The 25,322-nt window shown below is 45.7% G+C and overlaps 1 protein-coding gene across 2 annotated transcripts; it reads right to left on the reverse strand.

Moving 5' to 3' along the window:
* Window positions 1–21,340: 21,340 nt before the first annotated feature.
* Window positions 21,341–23,263, reverse strand: LOC125541252. Of its 2 annotated transcripts, XM_048704711.1 has the most exons (2): window positions 22,254–23,263; window positions 21,341–22,142 (listed from the first exon to the last, which is right to left on the reverse strand). In XM_048704711.1, the coding sequence occupies exons 1-2, from the start codon at window positions 22,911–22,913 to the stop codon at window positions 22,008–22,010; spliced, it is 795 nt and encodes a 264-aa protein (XP_048560668.1). In that variant the 5' UTR covers window positions 22,914–23,263; the 3' UTR covers window positions 21,341–22,007. The 2 variants fall into 2 exon arrangements, with proteins under 2 accessions (XP_048560668.1, XP_048560667.1); XM_048704710.1 differs by having other exon boundaries at window positions 21,341–23,250.
* Between the last annotated feature and the right edge of the window lie 2,059 nt (window positions 23,264–25,322).

Raw genomic sequence — 25,322 nt, forward strand, 5'->3', positions numbered from 1 at the left:
GAATCATTGGGACGCATTTTAACTTAAGTTGACTCATCTACAGTCCCATCTTTATCAAGATTTATATTGGTAAAAAACATTCAATGGGAGTCACATCAATCACTTTAAGACCTTCATCTTTATTTTCATGGTAACTAGAAGAACACGTTTTTATAAACCAATCTTTTTTAGCACGCATCTTAGCGGTTCTTTCTTTGCACTCATCAATGGAAATTATCATAGATTTGAGAGACTCGTTGATATCATGCTTGCATGGAATAGATCTAAGTTTCAAAGAATCAACATCAAGAGAAATTCTATCCATGTTCCTACCAAATCATCAATCTTAAGCAATTTTTCTTCAACCAAAGCATTGAAATTCTTTTGCGAACTCATAAATTCTTTAACACTATTCTCAAAATCAGAGGGTATCTTATTATAATTTCCATAGGAATTGTTCTAGGAATTACCATAATTATTAGAGGAATTACTAGGAAACGGCCTAGGATTAAAATTACCACTATACGCGTTATTACCAAAATTGTTCCTACCAACAAAATTCACATCCATAGATTCATTATCATTCTCAATCAAAGTAGACAATGGACTATCATTAGGATCAATAGGATCACTCTTGCTAGCAAATAATTTCATAAGCTCATCCATCTTTCCACTCAAAACATTAATCTCTTCAATCGCATGCACCTTTTTACCAGTGGAAGATCTTTCGATATGCCATTGAGAATAGTTAACCATAATATTATCTAGGAGTTTAGTAGCTTATCCTAAATTAATTTCCATAAGAGTACCTCCCGCGGCCGAATCTAAAAGATTTCTAGAAGAAAAATTCAATCTGGCATAATTTTTTTATATAATCATCCACAAATTCAAACCATGAGTAGGGCAATTTCTTATCATCAATTTCATCCCCTCCCAAGATTGTGCAACATGTTCATGATCAAGTTGCTTAAAATTCATAATATCATTCCTAAGGGAGATGATCTTAGCGGGAGGAAAATACTTGGAAATAAAAGCATATTTACACTTATTCCATGAATCAATACTATTTTTAGGCAAAGATGAAAACAAAGTTTTAGCACGATCTCGAAGTGAGAACGGGAATGGCTTCAATTTAACAATAACATTATCCACATCTTTCTTCTTTTGCATATCACACAAATCAACAAAATTATTAAGATGGGATGCGGCATCTTCACTAGGAAGGCCGGAAAATTGATCTTTCATAACAAGATTTAGCAAAGCGGCATTAATTTCACAAGATTCTGCATTAGTAGCAGGAGCAATCGGAGTACTAATAAAATCATTATTATTGGTGTTGGAAAAGTCATGCAATTTGGTATTCTCTTGATCCATTGTGACAAAGCAAGCAATCCAACACACGATCACACAAGAAGCAAACGAGGAAGACAAACGGAAGAGGGGCAAAGAAAAGGCAAATCTTTTCGAAAATCGTTTTAGAAGTGGGGGAGAGGAAAACGACAGGCGAATGGCGAATAATGTAATGCAAGAGATGAGAGTTTATGATGGGTACTTGGTATGTCTTGACTTGGCGTAGATCTCCTCGGCAACGGCACCAGAAATTCTTCCTGCTACTTCTTGAGCTTGTGTTGGTTTTTCCCTTGAAGAGGAAAGGGTGATGCAGCAAAGTAGAGTAAGTATTTCCCTCAGTTTGAGAACCAAGGTATCAATCCGGTAGGAGATAACGAACAAGTCACCGAATACCCGCACAAACAATCAAACAACTTGCACCCAACGCGAAAAAGGGGTTGTCAATCCCTTCATGGTTACTCGCAAAAGTGAGATCTGATAGAGATAGATAAATAGTAAAGTAAATATTTTTGGTATTTTTGGTTTATAGATCGGAAAGTAAAAGATTGCAAAGGAAGTAAATCGGAAACTAAAATTGTAGATCAGAAACTTATATGATGGAAAATAGACCCGGGGGCCATAGGTTTCACTAGTGGCTTCTCTCAAGATAGAAAATATTACGATGGGTGAACAAATTACCGTCGAGTAATTGATAGAAAAGCGCAAAGTTATGACGATATCTAAGGCAATGATCATGAATATAGGCATCACGTCTGTGTCAAGTAGACCGAAATGATTATGCATCTACTACTATTACTGCACACATCGACCGCTATCCAGCATGCATCTAGAGTATTAGGTTCATAAAGAACGGAGTAACGCATTAGGCAAGATGACATGATGTAGAGGAATTTACTCAAGCAATATGATGAAAACCCCGTCTTTTTATCCTCGATGGAAACAATACAATAAGTGCCTTGCTGCCCCTACTATCACTGGAAAAGGACACCGCAAGATTGAACCCAATGCTAAGCACTTCTCCCATTGCAAGAAAAACCAATCTAGTTGGCCAAACCAAATCGATAGTACAAAGAGACTTGCAAAGATATCAAATCATGCATATAAGAATTCAGAGGAGATTCAAATAATATTCATAGGTAAGCTGATCATAAATCCACAATTCATCAGATCTCGGCAAAAACACCGCAAAAAAGTATTACATCGAATAGATCTCCAAGAACATCGAGGAGAACATGGTATTGAGAATCAAAGAGAGAGAGAAGAAGCCATCTAGCTACTAGCTATGGACCCGTAGGTCTGTGGTAAACTACTCACGCTTTATCAGAAGGGCAATGGTGTTAATGAAGAAGCCCTCCGTGATCGAATCCCCCTCCGGCAGGACGTCGGAAAAGGCCCCTAGATGGGATCTCACGGGAACAGAAGGTTGCGGTGGTGGAAAAGTGTTTTCATGGCTCTCTCTGTTGGTTTTGGGATATATGAGAATATATAGGCGGAAGAAATAGGTCGGTGGAGTCACGAGGGCCCACAAGGGTGGGGGGCACTCCCTACCCCCCTGGGCGTGCCCTTCGTCCTTGTGTATGCCTTGTGGCTTCCATGACTTGCACTCCAAGTCCTCTGGATGTCTTCTGGTCCAAGAAAAATCATCGCGAAAGTTTTATTCTGTTTTGACTCCATTTGGTATTCCTTTTCTGCGAAACTCTAAAACAAGGAAAAAACAGAAACTAGCACTGGGCTCTAGGTTAATAGGTTAGTCCCAAAAATAATATAAAATAGCACATTAATGCATATAAAACATCCAAAATAGGTAATATAATAGCATGGAACAATAAAAAAATATGGATACGTTGGAGACGTATCATACATCTATTAAGATGCTTAAAGAAGTCATTTTCCTGAGGTTTGGAGTCTCTATATATTTAATGACTGATTATGGTTCACATTTTATTCATGGTGCTTTCCGTAAACTTCTTGGTAAATATGATGTTAACCATCGAATTGCATCTCCTTAATTATCATCCTCACTCTAGTGGTCAAGTTGATTTGAGAAATAGAGAAATCAAATTGATTCTGCAAAAGATTGTTGATAGATCTAGCAAGAATTGGTCTAAGAAACTTGATGATGCATTATGGGCATATAGAACTGCTTATAAGAATCCTATGGGCCATTTATGTATAAAATGGTTTATGGAAAAGCATGTCCATTACCTCTTGAGTTACAACATAAAGCATATTGGGTAATTAAAGAATTTAATTATGATTTCAAACTTACTGGTGAAAAGAGGTTATTTGATATTAGCTCGTTAGATGAGTGGAGAACCCAAGCTTATGAAAATTCCAAGTTGTTTAAAGAAAAAATTGAAAGATGGCATGATAAAAGAATTCAAAAACGGGAATTCAAAGTGGGTGAGTGAGGGAGTCCTGGATTAGGGGGTGTTCGGATAGCCGAACTACACCTTCAAGCTGGACTCCTGGACTATGAAGATACAAGATTGAAGGCTCCGTCCCGTGTCCGGCTTGGCGTGGAAGGCAAGATTGGTGATACGGATGTTCAGACCTCCTACCATTGTAACCGACTCTATGTAACCCTAACCCTCTCCGATGTCTATATAAACCGGAGGGTTTTAGTCCGTAGGACAACATACACATCAACAATCATACCATAGGCTAGCTTTTAGGGTTTAGCCTCTCTGATCTCGTGGTAGATCTACTCTTGTACTACCCATATCATCAATATTAATCAAGCAGGACGTAGGGTTTTACCTCCATCGAGAGGGCCCGAACCTGGGTAAAACTTCGTGTCCCTTGCCTCCTGTTACCATCCGGCCTAGACGCACAGTTCGGGACCCCCTACCCGAGATCCGTCGGTTTTGACACCGACATTGGTGCTTTCATTGAGAGTTCCTTTGTGTCGTCGCCATCAGGAAGGATGCCTCGCCCCGTCTTTAAAGACGGCACCGTTGCTAAGGGATCTTTGGCTGTCGGCCAAACCCTCCGGCTAGGTGGTTTTCTTATGACCACCTATTCGGCTTCTGCACCAACGATGACCTCTCGAGCCATCGAAAACAATCTTCATGTCAACTTGGAACTTGCCGAGCAGTAGATCCAATAGAGCTTTCCTCCATAAACGAGCTCTTGGATCGCTTCACTGCCCTGGGAGTTGCTACGGATTACGACCAGATTGGGCCTAAAACCGATCTGAGAGAGATTAACTCTCCCCAAGCCACCCATCACATTGCCGTGGTAGAGGGACAGTGCGGCGACCCTTCATCTATCTTAAGGACTCGCTATGTCCGGATTCCCGATCCCTCCAAGCCGGATGTCCGCGGAGGGGAGGATATCACTCAAAACCTGAACCTAGAATCAGGCGATGGACTGGATTCATTGGACGACATCCAGGAATCCAAATTTTCGAGTTCGGAAACTCCTCGGCCTCTGAGCCTCAGAAGGGGTAAGGCTTCAGATTTAATTCCACCCACCCACCCAAACATTAGCAATCTATCCAAATCAAGCAAGAGCCCAAAGAAACAGTACATCATTACTGGGCCAGATTCCTCCTGGTTACGAACAGGATAAAGGGCTGCCGCGAGGAAGACGCAATTTCATTCTTCTGCAATAATTGCACGGACAAGGGAATACTCAACGCCATAAGTCGCCGTGATATTACACGCTTTGCTGACTTAGCGTCCATAGTACGAAAGTACTGTGCGATGGAAAGCGCCCGGAAAACCGAAACAAAATTTTGGGACAATCCGGCCCTTAAGGCAATCCCAGTCCGAAATAAAAGGGTGCATCATCGCCAGACACCCGGGTCAAACACCAAAAGGCAAAAACCCTCTACAGGGCATGGAACCGTACTGGAAGGATGGCTTAATGGACCCTGTAAAATTCATAGTACAGAGGACGCCACACCAACTCACAGCCTTAGAGCATGTTGGATACTCCGGAAGGTGGCCAAAATTGGCGAAAACCTCCTAATTCCGGAGGCCATAGAAAGCCACCCCAGAGACACCAATACGGTATTAACAGTCTTCGAGACCTTCGCATCAAATAATATGCGAAAAAGGACACTCCGCAGCCTTGCCGAAGTCTACCAAGTAGCAACAATAAACCCATGGAGTGACACGGCCATCACCTTTAACGCCAGTGATGAACCTAAATTCCGAACAGCCCGAGCACCAGCTGCATTGGTCCTCGGTCCAATAGTGGACGGCTTTCGTCTTACCAAGGTACTCATGGACGGCGGCAGCGGATTGAACCTCATTTAAGAGGAAACTCTTCAAAAAATGGATATAGACTGGAATCGCATCATGCAAAGCAGCACAACCTTTAGAGGAATAATCCTCAGTCGGGAAGCGCGCTGTACAGGAAAAATCACACTAGATGTGGTGTTCGGCACGCCGAACAATTACAGGTCCGAAGAGGTCACGTTCCATGTGGCCCCGTTCAGCAGTGGTTATCATGCTTTGCTAGGGCGGGAAGCATTCACAATCTTCCAAGCAATACCCCATTATGGGTACATGAAGCTCAAGATGCCCGGGCCTAACGGGATCATCACTCTCGCTAGTGATCCGGACATAGCACTCCGCGCCGAAAACAAGACAGCCGCACTGGCCCTCGAGGCACTATTCAAAGCCCTAGCGGCTGAGGAGTTGACTGCGCTGCGCTCTACGGTGAATAGGGACGATGTGGTACTCGACAAAAGATCCAAATCCACCTCCTTTAAACCAGCGGACGAAATAGTCAAATTCCAAGTCCATCCAACGGACCCCAATAAAACAGCTTCCATCGGGGCACAGTTAAACCCTGATGTCGACGCCGCATTGTGAGAGTTCCTACGAGAGAACTGGGACATTTTCGCCTGGCACCCTTCAGACATGCCAGGAATCCCACGCAGGCTGGCCGAGCACAGCTTAAATATACAAACAGGATTCAAACCTGTCAAACAGGCTCTCCGGCGTTTTTCCGAACCTAAGAGACAGGCTATGGGAGAGGAGCTAGCAAAGCTATTAGAGGCCGGATTCATCAGAGATATAAAACATCCGGACTGGCTAGCAAACCTGGTGATGGTACCAAAGAAGGACAAATCCTGGCGCCTGTGTGTTGATTTTAAAGACCTTAACAAGGCTTGCCCAAAGGATCCCTTCCCCCTCCCCCGCATCGATCAAATTATCGATGCGACCGCAGGACACGATTCGTTGTGTTTCCTCGACGCATATTCCGGCTACCATCAAATCAAGATGGCAGAACTAGACCAAGCCGCAATGGCATTTATCACACCATACAGGCCATTCTGCTTCAACACGATGCCCTTCGGGCTCAAAAACGCCGGCGCAACATATCAGCGCATGATTCAGACATGTTTGGCAAGCCAGATCAGTAAAACAGTGGAGGCATACGTAGATGATGTGGTCGTCAAAACAAGACATGTTGAATCTCTAGTAGACGACTTGAGGCTCACAAATGATAATCTCCGAACATACGACATCAAGCTCAACCCGGAAAATGCGTTTTCGGCGTTCCAGCCGGAAAGCTCTTGGGCTTCATTGTATCCAGCAAAGGAATTGAAGCAAATCCAGCCAAGATCCGAGCTCTGTCGCAACTGGATACCCCAAAGGACCTCAAACAAATACAAAAGTTAACCGGATGTGTGGCGGCTCTAAGCCGCTTTATCTCCCGCTTGGGAGAAAAGGCCCTTCCCCTTTACGGCCTCCTTCGGTGCACCGAACACTTCAAATGGACGGACGCAGCCACGGCCGGACTCGACGAAATAAAAGCCATACTGGCAACAAACCCAGTCCTGGCCGCGCCAAACACCGGCGAACCAATGCTATTGTACATCGCAGCAACACATCAGGTTGTAAGCGCAGTGCTCGTCGTCGAACGAGAAGCGGACGGACACAAATTCCCCCTTCAAAGGCCGGTCTATTATGTGCCCACTGTCCTCACTCCCTGCAAATCACGGTACCCGCATTATCAAAAGATTGCGTACGCGGTATTCATGGCATCCCGGAAGCTACGACACTACTTTCAAGAGTGTTCAATAACAGTAGCCTCGGAAGTACCACTTAACGACATTATAAACAACCATGACGCAACGGGCCGGATTGCGAAATGGACCATCAAGCTCCTCCCGTTCGACATAACTTATAAGCCACGACGAGCCATCAAGTCACAAGTTTTGGCCGACTTGGTCGAAGAATGGACGGAGGCCGACTCCCTAGAGAGTACGGCACATATTCAAATTGGACTATGCACTTCGACGGCTCCAAAATGTTGGCTGGACTGGGGGCTGGCGTCGTTTTGACGTCCCCCACAGGAGACACAGTTCAATACGTACTACAGATTCTGTACACGGACTCCAACAATGCAGCCGAATATGAGGCCCTTCTACATGGTCTCCGGATGGCAGTATCCATGGGCATCCAACGCCTAGAAGTGCGCGGGGACTCGAACCTCACAATCTCCCAAATAAATGGAGACTTCGATGCCAAGGATCCGAAAATGGCAGCTTACCGCAACGCCGTCCTAAAAATGTCAGCTCGGTTCGAGGGACTTGAATTTCACCATATAGCCCGGGAAAATAATCAGGCGACAGACGTCCTGGCACGCATCGGCGCAAAACGCGATGTAGTCCCCCCCAACATCTTCTTGGAAAGGCTTTTCAAGCCATCCGTGGCATGGGAAGGGGAGCCGAACAATAACAGCCCAGACGCAACCGCACTGCCCGACACCGAACATTCTGACACAATCGGAGGCTCTGCCATTGAAATAACACATTCAGCCCACGTAATAATGGTCGTCATCGCCCCATGGACAGAACCATTCCTCGCCTACCTTACTAGGCAGGAACTCCCCGAGGACCAAAATGAGGCACGCTGCATAGTGCAGCGATCCAAAGCCTACAGAGTCCATGAGGGAGAGCTTTATAAGAAAAGCACTACCGGAGTCCTTCAAAGGTGCATCTCCGAAGAGGAGGGGTGGAATCTCCTGGCTGAAATCCATGCCGGACTCGGCGGTCATCACGCTGCAGCCCGGTCCCTAGTAAGCAAGGCCTTCTGTACAGGCTTTTATTGGCCGACGGCCCGGGCAGACGCTCAGGACTTAGTCCAACGATGCATCGGCTGCCAGCTCTTTGCAAACCAAAGCCATATGCCACCCACCGCCCTCCAAACTATCCCCATCACTTGGCCCTTTGCGGTCTGGGGGCTTGATATGGTTGGACCCCTTAAAGGCGGAACCCACAAGCACAAATACTTACTGGTCATGGTGGATAAGTTCACCAAATGGATAGAAGCCAAGCCTGTTAAGACGGCCGAATCTGGACCTGTGATAGACTTCATATCCGGGGTTGTACACCGTTACAGCGTCCCCCACAACATCATCACTGATAATGGCACGAACTTTACGGTCGACGAGGTAAAACTCTGGTGCAAAAACATGGGCATAAAGCTCGATTATGCTTCCGTCTATCACCCACAAACTAACGGCCAGGTCGAACGTGCAAATGGTCTTATCATGAGCGGCATCAAACCCAGACTAGTGCGGTCCCTAAAGGAATCCAACACGCACTGGGTAGAGGAGCTCGACTCCGTACTCTGGGGGCTGCGGACCACGCCGAATCGCACCACCGGATACACACCATTCTTCATGGTGTATGGCGCAGAGGCAGTTCTACCTTGCGACATAATTCATGACTCACCTCGAGTGCGCATGTACGAGGAAAGAGAAGTCGAGCTTGATCGGCAGGACAGTTTGGACGCATTAGAGGAGGAGCGTGACGTGGCGAAAGCCTGTTCCGCATTCTATCAACAGCAAGCTCGAAGATACCAAAGCAGAGAAGTACGGGCCAAAAATTACAACGTTGGCGAATTAGTTCTATGCCTGCCAGACAAGAAAAAGGACAAACTCAAGCCCAAGTGGGAAGGTCCCTTCATAATTGACCAAGTCCTGACTGGTGGAGCGTACCGCCTGCGAAACGCATCGGATAACCGACTCGAGCCGAACCCATGGAACGCAGCCCGTCTCCGAAGATTCTATGCCTAGCGCCAGATCCTGTGTTCGTCTCCTTACCATGTCCATTTTTTATATATTGTCCGTCTTACATTTCTCTCCTTCTCCCTTTTTCTCTCTCTTATAACCTTTAAAGGCTCACAAAATGACGCGCTATCCGCGCTCAGTAAACCTGGGGGCTTCTTTAAACAGAAGCTTATTTATACGGGCTTCATGCCTAACACATGTGTCAAACTTCCGCATGTACCTTTTATTCACCATTATATGCATCGATATGACTTAAGTTTTGGCCAAGCTGGGTTGCCTGGCTCCTGTGCTTACCCCTACGTTCCCGATTATTCGGCTAGGTGGTAAAGGGAGCACCTCTGCAATTGCTACTGCCGGATCAGCCGGACGTGTACCTCAGACTGGGTGAAGCCGAAAGCTAGCGTTCTTAAGAGAATATTCGGTCGGTGAACTAAAGATGATCTTTTTCTTTATCTATGTGCCCCCAGGCGTTTTTCCTGCGTTTCTTTTCGCAGCATGGACATGCACTTTAGGGCATGCCCCCCAGGGAAAGGAACCCCTAACGGAACTATTCTCCCTGGAAGATGTTTCTTACTAACCATGTAATATAACATAACTAGTCGGGCACTTGTCTGTTCACGCACTAATGACCCCTACGCCTGGTCTCCACGCATTCCCCGGTTCCTATATAACCGCATGGGAATTCGGACACACTCCGGACCGTCAGGCCCCGAGGTTGAAGCGAAAAGGTCGGCCATGACAAATGATCTACAATCCGGCTAGAAGGCATTATAAATGTCAATTCGATTACATAGTCATTTTGTCTGATTGTATTCCTCTTCAATACCATCTAACAGGCTGTCTAATTTACAGTCCTGCTGGGAGTACTTTGCGGCCAACTCTACTTGGCCGTACACTAAGCTTACAGGGATTTCCTTCCCATCGGGCCCTATAGGACCGACCTCGGCCATGTGGTTGGGGTCAGCCTTTGAGTACCGCGTCTGCACCATGGCCCAGGCCTCCCTAGCGCCTTGACGACAGGCTGATATCTTCCACAATTGGAAGCGCCACCGTGCTCCCTTTAGCTTCTCCGCAAGCTCTCCAATACCTTCGGGCATGGAGACGGATGGCCACAGGGCCTGGGCGACGCCTCGCATCGCCTGCCGAACTCGATCGAGCAGTTGCGAGAGCTTGGGAAGAAGGTCACCCGTAGAACCGGGCATCTCCTCCGCCGGACGACCTGTTAACACACCTACAGACATTGCTCTGTCAGTTGACTTCCCCGTCGAACTTTCTTTCAAATGGTTCGTTCAAGCACTTACTAAATATGCCGCGCCGAAGCCGCTGATTCTCCTTCACAGAGTCTGATAGCTAGGCATGAACATCTTTCAGCTCAACGCCCAGCCGGGTGTTGGCATCTTGGAGAACGTTCTTCTCCCCCATCACCTTTAATAGCACCCTCTCACCAGCCTTTAGCTGGCGTAGGAGATGTTGCTTTTCCGGATTCAATCCGGCGCCATCTGCAATTTTATTTGTCAGATTCACACCAAAGCCGTGCTTCGCAAAATACTTATCTATCGAAATGTATATTACCAGAGGGGGCCTCCTTAGGCTCCCCTTCCGCGGCTAGTGCGGCCTCCAGTTGGGCTTTGCACTCTTCCAGCTCCTGGGACAATAGGGAATTCTTTTCTCTAAGAACCTGCATATCAAATGATCCTTAAACCAGTTATTCTACCTGTTTCAAGTCTCGGGGGCTACTGCTACATAGATATTTACCAAAAAAAATTACCCGTATGTCTTTTACATATTGCTCCGTGGCTCTGGCTAGACCATTTTGAGCGGCACGGAGGTGCGCATCTCCCGAATTGAAGGCATCTAATGCCTCTTGGGAGAAGCAAGCGTCGCGAAGAATTGTCCGGTGACGCCTGTGGTTCATGGCACTTTCCACCTCAGAGTTGGTGGCAGACAACCCGTCCACATCCTCCGTCAGAGGAACGTCCGGCACACGCCTTGCATTCGCCTTCGCCCCCGGACCAGGCTTTGGAGCCTGGCTGGTGGAGGCGCGATTGGCAGCCTCTCCGGATATAGTCCGGCGAGGTCTCTTTGTCCTGAAGAAGGCGCGAGTGTCAAATGTGCCTCGAAGGTATAAAAACTGGGATAGAGGGGCGCGCCATACCTTTGCGCTGATGCCTCGGTCCGGACTGCACCTCTTTTCTTCCCATGGGGCCCTGCGGCCCCTCGTTGGCTCGTTGCCGCAGGTTCGGCCTTCCACCTCAACAACCTCCCCTACAAAGTTCGGTTGCGATCAGGAAATTGAACACGCATGGACGGACCCCTATCCGGGGTATTGGGACTTCGATATCAGGTACCTGGGGCGTCGGGATTAGCCCTGGGTAATCGGCCGTAATGGCCACCAAGGTGTTGTCCTCGCTCAATTGATGGAACACTCCATCAATCAGCTCCACAGATATGTTCAGATCCTCTTGAGAGGCCGGGTCGAGAGACCGTCCTGGGTCCTCGGGTTGTGGAGGCGGGCTGGTTCTTTCCTTAACAGCCCGGCGCAGTTCCTGCGTTGAGGTCATTAGACTAAGTATTTAACAATGGGAACACTAAACGGATGAGCAAGTAGATGCGACCACTTACCCAGCTTGGGGGATTGTGCATAGATAATCCACCCTGTGGGTTGACGCGGAGAAATTCCTCCTCTTCTCCCTTGTACAAAGTGGACAAGATCTTTAATAGAGCGGCAACTGAATCTGGCCCTTTACGGCCGTAGCGGGTGGCGTCGTCCTCCCTGTTGAAATCCCACATGGGGTGGCTTCTATACTGAAGCGGCTGCACCCCCTGCATGATGCATTCGGCCATAACTCCGATCATGGTTAGTCCGGAATGGGCCAACAATCTTATTCGGCCCATCAGGTGAACGATGTTCCTGTCACTTTCCCTTTGAGGGCTCCGTGGACGCTAGCTTAGTCGCTTCTTTAAGGGAGCACTATCGAATTCTAGGAGGCCGATCCGGATAGGATCCGGCAGCGGGACGTCTTCTATATAGAACCATTCCGAGGGCCAATCTTTGGATGCCTTCTTTGGAGTTCCGGATAGATGTCCGGTCCCGGCGATGCGCCATACTTCGGCTCCGCCCACTTGATATATTGACCCTTTCTTGGAATGGGGCACGAGGCAAAACAGCTCCTTCCACAGTCCGAAATGAGCTTCAATACCCAAGAACAGCTCGCAAAGGGCTACAAAGCCCGCGATATGCAATACTGAGGCAGGCGTGAGATGATGTAGCTGGAGGCCGTAGAACTCCAGTAGCCCTCGGAGAAATGGGTGGATGGGAAATCCGAGCCCCCTTATTAAGTAAGGGACAAGGCACACCCGCTCTCCTTTGGATGGATTAGGGGCATTCTCTGCTTGCTCTCTGCCGTTGTAGACGGCAAGACCGGCTCGAACCGGGAGCATATAGGCCGGGGGGAGAAATCCCTTGGTCTGGAGCGTCACTAGCTCGCTATGCGGAGTGGAACATCTCTCCCAATATCCAGGCTTAGGGCTGGAAGGGCGAGCGGAGGAGTTGCGGCGGCTGGCCATGGTGGAATGGACCTTTGTCGGATGCGCTCTGATGAACACTCGTGGAGGGGAGAAGGTGTGGATTGGATCTAAATCCTCGTTCCCTTAAATAGGGCAGCTCATTTGCGCGGCTAGGGGTGTGAACGAAAAAAAACACTCAGAATTTTCATATTCGTTTGACACATGGGAAACGGCCATTATTGGGCGTAGAAGCTAAGGAGCGCAACATCTACAAGAAACTGGACTTTATTCAAACAGGTACGCGGAATTTGGAGGAGAACCCGCCTTGCAATGCCGAAGAAAATCTGCGTGCCGGACTCGTCGTCATTGAAGCCTGGTTCGGGGGCTACTGAGGGAGTCCTGGACTAGGGGGTGTTCGGATAGCCGAACTACACCTTCAAGCCGGACTCCTGGACTATGAAGATACAAGATTGAAGACTCCGTCCCGTGTCCGGAAGGGACTTTCCTTGGCGTGGAAGGCAAGCTTGGCGATACGGATGTTCAGATCTCCTACCATTGTAATCGACTCTATGTAACCCTAACCCTCTCCGGTGTCTATATAAACCGGAGGGTTTTAGTCCGTAGGACAACATACACATCATCATCATACCATAGGCTAGCTTCTAGGGTTTAGCCTCTCTGATCTCGTGGTAGATCTACTCTTGTACTATCCATATCATCAATATTAATCAAGCAGGACGTAGGGTTTTACCTCCATCAAGAGGGCCCGAACCTGGGTAAAACTTCGTGTCCCTTGCCTCCTGTTACCATCCGGCCTAGACGGACAGTTCAGGACCCCCTACCCAAGATCCGCCGGTTTTGGCACCGACAGTGAGCATGTTCTATTGTACAACTCTCGCTTTAGTTTTTTTTCTAGGAAACCTTCTCTCCAAATGGGAAGGACCATATATCATCGAAGAAGTTTATCGCTCCGGAGCTATCAAGACCAATAATGTATAGGGAACTAATCCGAGAGAGGTTAATGGACAAAGAATTAAGCATTATATCTCAGGTACATCTATTAATGTTGAAACTAATATTGTTCAAACTATGACATCGGAGGAACACATAAGAGAGAGCTTTCGGAACTCCAGAACCCTAAAAAAGTGTAGGTATGTGATACTGTAAGTAAACCAACTCCAAAAATTTCATAAAAATATTTTTTGTTCATTTTGGAATATTAGAAAAAATTACAAAAATAAGAAACAACCGAGGGGACCCACGAGGAGGTCACAAGGAAACAAAGCGTGCCCTACCCCTTGGGCACACCTGGTTGCCTTTTGGGCCCCTCATGTGCCTTCCCGACTCCGTTTTATTCTGGAATACTTGTTTCGCAAGATAAAATTTCTCTATATATATACTCATGGATGTTTTGACCACCAAATCGCAAGAATCTCCTATGTTCTTGTTTTGTGTTGTTTTTCTGACGGATCCAAATTCCTATGGCTCCCCGAAGGCTTCGTACCAAGCACCGGATCGTGCAAACTTCGTCGGCAAAACGCCCATACAACGAGGTTTACTATGAGTGGTCGTCAGGAGAGGAAGACATGGGCAAGGAGGATAAAGCCGAGGAGGCCGCGGGAAGTCAGACTCAAGAGGGAGATCAAGCCATGCCTATAGGAGAGACTGTAAAAAAGGGAGATATACTGTAAACCCTTTATGATCATCTTTCCCCGTCTAAAATTGATACTTTAAGGATTTTTCGAACAATTTGTGCTCATAATACTTCCTTCACTCATTAAGTTATTTTGTTGGAGGATCATAATCGTGCCGTTCGGAGCATTAATAGAAATCTAGAATACTTATTGAAGCTGAAGGGCAAGCCCACTACTTCATCATCACCATCATCACCAAAGAAAGAAACTTGAGTACACGGGTATGTGCACCATCCTAGGATTGTGCCAAGCTTGGGGGAGGTGCCCCCCTATCATATCACCATCATTGTTATTATCTTTACCTATCTTAGTTCGATCCTTAGTTATTTCATGATTTAGAAGAATAAAAGTTTAGTATGATCTATTTTTGAGTGCTAGTTTGGTGATCTATCTATCTATGTAATCGAGTTGGGAGTTATATAATAAAGAGTAGTTTGAGTTTTGCTTCTTTATTTTTATGTTCCAATCTTAGCAATGAAAATAATAAAAAGATCATATGCTAATCCCATGGAAAGTAATGACTTTACATAAAGAAAAGTATAACTGATAATTTTTTTTGGAAGTTAACAAACATAGTATTGGTCAATGATGCAATTCATGAAAGATTAATAAGGGAAGAGAAGATTCACATATAAATATACTATCTTGGAACTCTTTTATGATTGTGAGCCCCCATTAAATATCTTATGTCAATTAGTTGACGTTGGACAAGGAAGACAACGTAATGAGTTATGTTTGCTTATATTCACACATAAGTTATATTGTCATGAATACTCCAACATGTGGTGCTTGCTCAATATCTTTTGCTAGCCAAAAATCCGCACCAAGTAGAGATACTACTTGTGCATCCAAAACCCTTAAACCCAGTTTCATGTCATGAGAGTCCACTATATCTACCTATGGATTGAATAAGATCCTTCAAGTAAGTTGTCATCAGTGCAAAAAGCAATAAAATTGCTCCTAAATATGTATGATCTTTTATTGTAAGGGAAAATAAGCTTTATAAAGTCTTGTGATGGTAAAGAAATAAAAGCAACAAACTGCATAATAAATGTTGCTATCATAAGGGACAACATAAAGTGACGTTCATTTACATTAAGAGCTTGCATATCCAAAAATAAGAAGCGCATGACAACCTCTGCTTCCCTTTGCGAAGGGTCTATCTTTTACTTTTCTGTATTTATTTCAGTGCAGGAGTCAATAGTGTTCTTCTCTCTATTCCTTTTTTCCTTTTTTTCTCTTTGCAAGAATCATGTGGTGGAAAAGATCTAGGCACATATATCCAGTTGGATATGAGTAATCATGAGTTATTATTGTTGACATTACCCTTTAGGTAAATAAGTTGGGAGGTGAAACTATAAGCCCCTTTCTTTCTTTGTGTCTAACTTAAACTTTTGCTCCATATATATGTGATGAGTGTCAGCAATCATAGAAGACTAAATGATAGTTTAGTATGTGGACTTACTAAACAAAAGCTCTTACATGAGACCCTTCCTGAGAATATGATGAACTGTAATTGTTTCCTTGACTAAGAACATAGTTTGATAGTTTTCAAGAAAGTTTATGCCTTATACTTCGTAATTGTGATGAATTGTTACTTGATCATGAGAAGTTTTATGATGATATATTGCTGCTAGGACAATGATCATGATGCTACTATATCTGTATTTGGTCTTTATCGACACCTCTCTCTCTTTCTAAACATGTGGTCATGATTATCAGTTTCAGCTTTTGCTTGAGGAGAAGCGAGGTCTAATCTTGGGGGAGTTGATACGTCCATCTTGCATCATGTTTTCCCACTAATATTTATAATGTTTTTATCATTATAACACTTTGTGATGCAATTCTAATGCCTTTCCTATCTTAATTTGCAAAATTTACATGGAGAGGGAGATTGCCGGCATCTGGAATTCTGGACCTGGAAAAGCTACATCAGAGATACCTATTCTGCATAACTTCAAATTGACCTGAAATTTCACGGAGAATTTTTACAGAATATATAAAAAATAGCGGAGCAAAGAAGTACCATAGGTACCCACCAGTTGCCCACAAGGCAACATGGCGTGGCCACCCCCTGGGCATGCCATGATGCCTTGTGGGGCCCACAACTGGCCTCTGGCCCCCATCTTCTACTATATGAAGGGTTTTGACCTAGAAAAAAATCAAGAGATGACTTTCCGGACGAAGCGTCGCCGTCTCGAGGCGAAACCTGGGCAGGAACACTTTTAGCTCTCCGGTGGAGCGATTCCGCCGGGGACACTTCCTTCTGGGAGGGGAAAATCGAAGCCATCGACATCACCAACAACCCTCTCACCGTGGGAGGATCAATCTTCATTAGCATCTTCACCAGCACCATCTCATCTCAAACCCTAGTTCATCTCTTGTATTCAATCTTTGTCTCAAAACCTTACATTGGTACATGTGAGTTGCTAGTAGTGTTGATTACATCTCGTAGTTGATGCTAGTTAGTTTATTTGGTGGAAGATTATATGTTTAGATCCTTGATGATATTCAATACCCCTCTAATCTTGAACATGAATATGATTTTTGATTAGTTACTTTTATTCTTGAGGACATGGGAGAAGTCTTGTTATAAGTAATCATGTGAATTTGCTATTCGTTCGATTTTTGTTGATATGTATACTATGTTGTTGCTTCCTTTAGTGGTGTCATGTGAACATCAACTACATGACACTTCACCATACTTGGGCCTAAGGTAAGGAATTGTGGAGTAATAAGTAGATGATGTGTTGCTAGAGTGACAAAAGCTTAAACCCTAGTCCATGCATTATTTCATAAGGGACTGATTTGGATCCATATGTTTCATGCTATGGTTAGATTTATCTTAATTCTTCTTTCGTAGTTGCGGATGCTTGCGAGAGGAGGTAATCATAAATGGGAGGCTTGTTCAAGTAAGAATAGCACACAAGCACCGGTCCACCCACATATCAAATTATCAAAGTAGCGAACACGAATCAAATAAACATGATGAAAGTAACTTGATGATAATTCCTATGTGTCCTCGAGAACACTTTGCTTATTATAAGATACCGTTCCGGCTTGTCCTCTGCTATAAAAAGGATTGGGCCACCTTGCTGCACCTTTGTTACAATTACTACTTGTTGCTCGTTACAAATTACCTTGCTATCACACTACTTGTTACCGATAATTTCAGTGCTTACAGAGAATACCTTACTGAAAACTGCTTGTCATTTTCTCCTCATTGGGTTCGAAACTCTTACTTATCGAATGGACTGTGATTGATTCCCTATACTTGTGGGTGATTAGTATCATATCTCGAACGGATAAGATCAGGATCCCTAGAAATGGGGGATAGCGGTCGGTGGGGAAGGAAAGGAGGGATTTCCTTCCCCTCCCCTTGGCCAACGACCCTACGGGCTTGGAGGGCAAATCACCAACCCCTCCACGCATATATAAAGGTGGGGAGGCGTTGGGGACAGCCACACTTCCACCCCTTGGCGCCTCCCCCTCCCGTTACTCCTCCACCTCGCGCAGACACTTGGCGAAGCCCTGCTACACTTCCGCTGCCTCCACCACCACCACCCCGTTGTGTTGGATTAGATCTCATCTACCTCCTCTCCCTCGCTTGCTGGATCAAGAAGGAGAACGTTTTTGGTCTATAAGGGTACGTAGACATACTCCCCTCTCGTTGCTTTGCATCTCCTAGATTAGATCTTGGGTGTTCGTAGGAAATTTTTTGATTTTCATGCTTCGTTCCCCATCACCTATCCTGGCTTACCTTCTCCGGAAGGAGTTACCCGAGGACGTGACGGAAGTCGAACGTATAGTTCGCCGAGCTACCGCTTATGACAACCACGAAGGAGAGCTGTACAAGCGCATCGTTATTGGAGTTTTCCAACGTTGTATTTCTCCTGAAGAGATCTGACAACTCATTCACGAGATAACCTGGTCGTTCACAGTCTAGGGGATGGACATGGTCGGACCTCTTCGTACAGGTGAAGGTGATAATAAATACCTCCTCGTCATGGCAGGGGCAGACCTACATTGAGGTGAGTGGGAGCCCATGCCCCACCCAAAATTTGAAATTGCACTAATATTTGCTTGTGTTTTTTGAAAAAATATGCTTAATTTTTTTACTTTTTAAAGAACATGCCCCCACTCAAATAGTTTGCCCCTAGTCAAAATACTCTCTAGGTCTGGTACTGCATCATGGTCGACAAGTTCACCAAGCGGATCGAAGCGAACCCGGTCACCAGCCAAGCTGCGGAGCCGGTCATTAAATTCATGTCCGGTGTGATTCACTGGTACGTCATGCCTTGACGCAACATCAAACTGGACGGACTACGCCTCCGTTCCACTGTAGTGCTAAAAGGGTAAAATGAGCCTAGTTTCTAATTTCCTAAATCAGTATTGCTCATTTTTTTTTCTAGGTTTCTATTGCACTGTTCCGAAACAGAGTTTTCTCCAGAGTAATCCATGCACTCCACTGTACTTTCAGCCAATTGGATGCTTGTGAATGGTTCTGCATTACTTTGAACATCATGATTAGAGACCTTTGTCCGTTGTTTCCAGTAAGTAGACCTTGATGGGTTTGATTAATATAAACATATTTAGTTGTTCTTGATTGATGAGAATATGTTAATGAACCAACTATAGAATTAGGGTCTCTTATTGCCAGTAAATGGAATATTAACTCTAGAATTTTTACTGTGACCCCACCTGTGTGATTGCAGACAGGATCTCGGATCATTGAGCGTTTTTGTCCTGGGTCGCTTGTTTCTTTTTCTTTTTTGAGAATCAAGAGCTTTATTAATTTAACCAGCGGGATTACAATCCTTCATCACACAGGCCGTGAGGAAGGTCGGAACATAGTTGATCCAAATACACCGACGTCTAGAGGAGTTACATTGTTTAGCACAAAGATGAGCTAGTTCATTCGCTTCCCTCGAAATGAAGGACAATCGAAACTCCTCAAAATTCCTACAAAGCTCTTGGATTTCCTTAATTATGGTAGCTATCTCCGAGCGGTCATTCTCTGGAGAATACCACAGTTTAAGCACAATTTGGGCATCAGTTTCCATGTGCACTTTCCTATACCCCAAATCAAACGCAAGCTGGGCGCCATCTCGTATTGCATACGCCTCCATGGACATAGCAGAAAGTCCATTCTCATACCAAATTGCCTGAGCACGAATTAGCTTTCCTTTGTGGTCGCACACACCTGGTCATGTGCCTCCCCGATGGGAGTCCTCTTGAAACGAGCCATCTACATTTATCTTCAGGGTGGCTTGGTCCGGCGGCTTCCATCTCTGTACCTCCTTATTGGCAACTGTTGTCATCTTTTTTCCAGTCGCCGCTAGATCAGCAGCAACATCTGTTGTCCATTTAGCTGATTGCATCAAGGATCTTGTGGTCTCACCGTGTGTGCGTGCATTTCTTTCTGTCCAGACAGCCCAGGCACCACATAGAATTACACATGCATCTGACTGCTTAACCTTGTCATGATCCACCATATCCACAGCCCATGTTTCATGACTTAACACTGGTATCTTAACTGACGTAGCTTGCTTGACCTCCTGCCAGAATAATTTTGCCCAAGTACAGTCAAACAAGGCATGGCGGATGCTTTCCTCTTGGCCACAAGCTTCACAGAATGCTATTCGCTCAATATGTCTCCCGCAGAGAACAGCTTGAGTTGGGACATACCCTTTGATCACCCTCCACCAAAAATTTCTTACCTTCAGCGATACTGGGAGTCGCCACAGTTTCCTCCAGAACCCCCTCTCCTGCCCCTCTGAGCTTGATGCTGAAACTGTATCACGCCGTAACGCGACCATCAGCTTGTATGCTGAACGCACTGAGAAATTCCCAAATCGATCCAGGGACCATGCCCAGAAATCATCCTGTGCTTTCCCAATCGGTATATGTGTGATCATGGACCAGCAAAGCTCCTAAAATGCAAGCGGAATTCAATGATTCTCTCGAGGTATTCCACACCGGTTGCAGCTTTTGTCAAGAATTTCATTTGTTGACTTTTGTCATGTAAATATTATTATTTTATATGCATTTTTGCTCTTCGATTTTTTTTTCAGCACAGCTCTTTAATTCGACATCTTTCCTAATTTGTACAAACTCACATAAGCAAATATAAACTAATTTTCTACAAACTCACATCATAGTTCAGAACGGTTTCACTGAAATGTAGATAAACAATGGACTACTGGACAACTTTTACAGAGGATCTTGGTGATGATAGGATATGTTGGGGGAGTGAGTTGACTAGTACAACCAGATCCAGCGCTGGATGACTTGATGTGGGAAGGACTGCTCAAGAAAGATATGAGGAGACCGATAAAAGGACCGGTGATAGTGTCACGAGTTTAGACTGGAACGGCACGGCGGATACTTGGAGCGATGAACATGCCAGTTCTCACTCCCGGTGGTGCAAGTGCAGGGAGTCTGAACTGAATATGCAAGACTGTTGTTGCACATAATTCGGATGAAAAGCTAAGATATGAAAAAGCCAAACCTGTTTGTCAAATAGCTGCACTATGATGCAAGCTTTTCACACTCTTGCCAATTTGATTGCGGTATCTCTTCTAACCAATAACTGTCCCAAACATGGTTGTGCGGCTCACCACTCAAACGAAGCATTGTGAAATCAGAGGTGAATCCATTGGATTCGTGCCTCAGTACACAGTTTTCCAACTAGAGCAGCAGAATGATTTAAGAAGACATAGAAGCATACAAGAATAAATCGATACAAAAAGATTACTCAAATGCTTTGCACAGATTCAGGCCAACAATTTTCCATTCATATCTGAAACTGATTACAGTATGACTTGATAGTCAGTACATCAAGGACTTGCTTAGCTCAAAGCTTCACCCACACATACACACAAGAGTTCACCAACCAATGCTACTCATTGGAAACTGCAACTTTAACTCACCAAGATGCCAATGCCTAAGAATCCAAGTCAGTCAAGATTAATTTTACAGGACAGTCAGCACAGACTCCAGATGCTAGGCAGCTCACATGATTACGTGTGTATCGACAAGTTCAATTCTACTCCTTTTTCCTGCTACAAGCCGGGTAGCAAACGGGCGTTTTTTATTTTGCGGCGAGTGCGTTTTACGCTCTGTCTCGTGCCGGAATTGCAGTACATGAGTTTCCAGTTTTTTTGGCTCATCTGCTTTACTTTGATCTATTGAAATGCCCTTTATTTACTTAAACCCTTAACTTAGGACCAGGTGTGGATGTAGTGTAACTGTGTCGTACACATCTTAACAAGGTTTTTGCTGCCTAGCTAGATGGAGACTGTGCTGACACTCTTGTAAAATTACTATTGACTGAAAGGGATTCAAAGAACACTAGAAATCTTGGTGATTAAGTGCAGAACCTAGAGAGGCAAAGATTAAATGAAACTCATGTGTGAATGGTTTAGGAAGGTAAAAAGACTAGCAAGGGCGTAATACCACTGGACTCAAGCAAGGAATTGGTTGCTTCCTTGGTGCTGCAACAGCAATGGCAGGCAATGGTGATTGGTTTTGCCTGGGAATCTTGCAGCTGAGCTCCCTCATCCCCCTTCTAGCCTGCAGAGTTGAAGCTAGAGTCACATTCTTCACACCGGGCGCAACAGCAGTGACAGGCAGTGGTGTAGAGCCGACGAAAGAGCAAGCCTTGGAAGCGACGGGACGAGAGACCTTCTTCACGGGTGCAGCAGCATTGGCAGCCTTGGAAGTCGGGCGCTTGCGGTGGTGGCAAGCGAACTCCTCGTCTTGAGCCATCTGGCGTCCACGGGCACAGATGGCGCACCGGACACCAACAGGTTCAGTACCAGCAGCGGCCGGCAAGGTGGTGGCAGGCCCAGGGCGCGTGGCGACGGCAATATCGGAGGCATGGAAAGCGATGGACGCCGTCGGCGCCGGGCTAGGTTCTCCGTGGTCGACACCCTTGGGGTGGTGAACGAGTTGGCACCAGGCACGAACGGGATCAGCACGGGTGGCGGTGGCTGGAGCAGCGACAGCAGTTGCGACCGTGGCGGCGTGGCGACGGGGACGCCCTCCATGGTGGACGCCGTGGCGGCGGAGTTCTTGGACGGCTGCGGCGGCCTCCTTGGCGAGGCCGTCTTCCCCAAGACGGCGCTGGAAGTCGGCGTCCCAGCAGGCAAGGGACTCCCGGGACTCACCGGTGGCCTTGGCAAGGCTGTGCTTGGTCCAGTACTGGAGCACCCTCTCGAGGGCGCGCGAGGGCACCCGCATCTCCAGCGGGCGGGCTTGGGCGGCGGCCGGGCGATAGTCCCACGCCGGAGCGACGAGCACCTTGCCTTCGGAGCTACGGAGCTGGAGCACCTTCGCCGCCATCGACGGCGTGTCTAGGTCTGGAGATCGGGAAGGTGCGGGAGCAGATCGAAGTGGAGCTTTTGCTCCCACCGCCGCTGCCCATTTATTCAGGGGAGAGCTCCTAATTCTTGCCGAACTCGGATTGGAACTGTCGCCGGCTGAACTGGAATTGGGATCCAACTCGAGCTCGGCTGCGGCAATCTCACGCGCTCATTCATTTTTGACTGAAGAACAAATGGAACGTCTTCAGTTTCTCAGTCCACAGAAAGAACAAATGGATTTCTTCAGTTAAAAACCTGGACGCCTCTGCATCCTACTGATGAATTTCTACTATATAAAATAGGATGTGCAAGACAGAAAGAAAATTCATTGCCAATTTGGCTTTAGGGAAATTCGGTGGTACAAAAATCAGTCATAGTTTGTATTGTTCTTGAGCACAGCCTAAAATGATGTGTATAAAACACACAATTGTACTTTTAGGCAAATTGCATAAATTTCTGAAGCCACTAAATTCGACCTCTACTGAATGTTGCTTTTTTTATCTCAAAATATGTTTCCTTCCTACACAAATTTTCCCTTCTGATACTAAATATGCTTCTGAAAGAGAAGCCCAGCAAAAATGGTCGTGCGTCCCAGCGGCCTCGGACGCCGCACACCCATCATAGCTCTTCTCGTTGTGGGTTGCAACGCACCGACGGTTGCAGCTCCCTCGTGGGTGGTCATAACTCGTCGTCTCGGTGGCTGGCTAAGGGTGCAACACGAGGTCCTTGTGGTCCCCCATGTCGATGACCTCGCCCCCACCCCACCCCATCATGACAGGGGAATACGTGTGTGCGACACATGACAGTGCGCATGGAGTGATGGCTACCACCTCCGATGAACTTCTAGGTGAGAGGTGTGAGACGAGTATGAGAGAGATGCGGGAGAAGATGAATGGCTGAGAGCATGATAATCTCCGCCTATAAGAGGATAAAGAAAGAAGGGATAAGCGGTTGGTGGGCCATATTGGCGTATGTGGCTTACGTATGAAGCCTGCTAAAAGCGAGCAAGCGGGGCGGCTGATGAAGAGCCAAGTCGGTCAGCCAATATAGATATTTACCTTTTAATTTTGCCAAAACTTACATCTTAATTAAGTTTTCATGTCAAATTTGTATCCTTTAGAAGGTATTTCAGAAAACAAGTTTCCATGTCATCCATTTGAAGGCACTTGCTTACAAAAGAAGCATGATAGGCATTATTTTTTGTAACAAAAAAAGAGTCTGAGCAAAGGAAAATATATGACATCTAATTATATGAGCGCTTGTGTCTACATTGATATTCAAAAAATACTATACTAGTGGGAAACATATATGTGCATTGTAACAGGAGAACAAAATTGCATGCTCCTATCCCAATAAGCACGTCTTGAGACCCCTCTATGGTTCCACGTCCTCTATTCAGATATAGTGTCCTATTTTGTGTTGTCGCAATGCTACTTATCCTCCTTTCCGTCCTTACTGAAAGTGTTGCAGTGCCACTGCACGGCACACCTATCGTTGAACCACGCCAGCGCTAAGGAATGTTTCAAACTTTTAAAACCAACCTCGTCAGGTTGGATATGAGGGCCATGCTCCGCGAGCTACACCCTGCACTTGGTTCATACACCGTCCCTCATACTCCCGCTCGCTTTTAAATTGTTTTCTAAATGCATGAACATTATATTGAAAAGATATTAGATGCATACTACCTCGCATCCGGCGTTTGTATGAGAGGCTGACATCCGAGCATGACCAGATCGATACCATCGAGTGTATATCGAGTGAGGTGCAACTCACCCGAGCAATCGCCGAAAAGTTCCCGCCCTCCATTCTACCATGAATATTCTTATCACAGAAGACCCAAAGAATGTCATTCCAAGTGTGCGGTAGGTCGGTCCAAGATGATTTTTTGACATTTCTCATAATATTTAGTCATAGAAGTAATCCGTCAATACATCCATGACAATACATGTTTTCCCAAGTTTCCTTGACATGAAAGTGTTCCTACTATAATATGAAGAAGTGTCACAAAAGTGTTTTCTTCTTGTAGCGTGTATTTGTAGATCTGATGCAATCACTACTACAGGGCCAAATAGCATTGACCGACTAAAATGTATCATCACTGACCAACGACCCGACAATGCTTTTAGGTCAACAATGACTTCATCATCACAGATGGGACGGCCAACGAGTGCTGACTACCACAAGCCCCCCCCCCCCCCCAAGCAGAGTTTCATCATTAACAACTTTGGATTGCACTGCTAGCAGTAGCAATTCAATGGGACTACTACTAGAAGTGCATCCCCAAGTATGCAAATCACATCACACATACAAGTATTGTCAATATTCCATCTCGTATGCACATATACGAAACCTTTTATAGTGCATTCCATTGCATACATATACATTGCTA

This window comes from Triticum urartu, chromosome 2 (assembly GCF_003073215.2).
Source record: "Triticum urartu cultivar G1812 chromosome 2, Tu2.1, whole genome shotgun sequence".
Taxonomy (NCBI): Eukaryota; Viridiplantae; Streptophyta; class Magnoliopsida; order Poales; family Poaceae; genus Triticum; species Triticum urartu.

Excerpts from the sequence above, each read along its gene's own strand:
- LOC125541252 (XM_048704710.1), bottom strand. The coding sequence starts at position 22,913 with ATGGCGGCGAAGGTGCTCCAGCTCCGTAGCTCCGAAGGCAAGGTGCTC.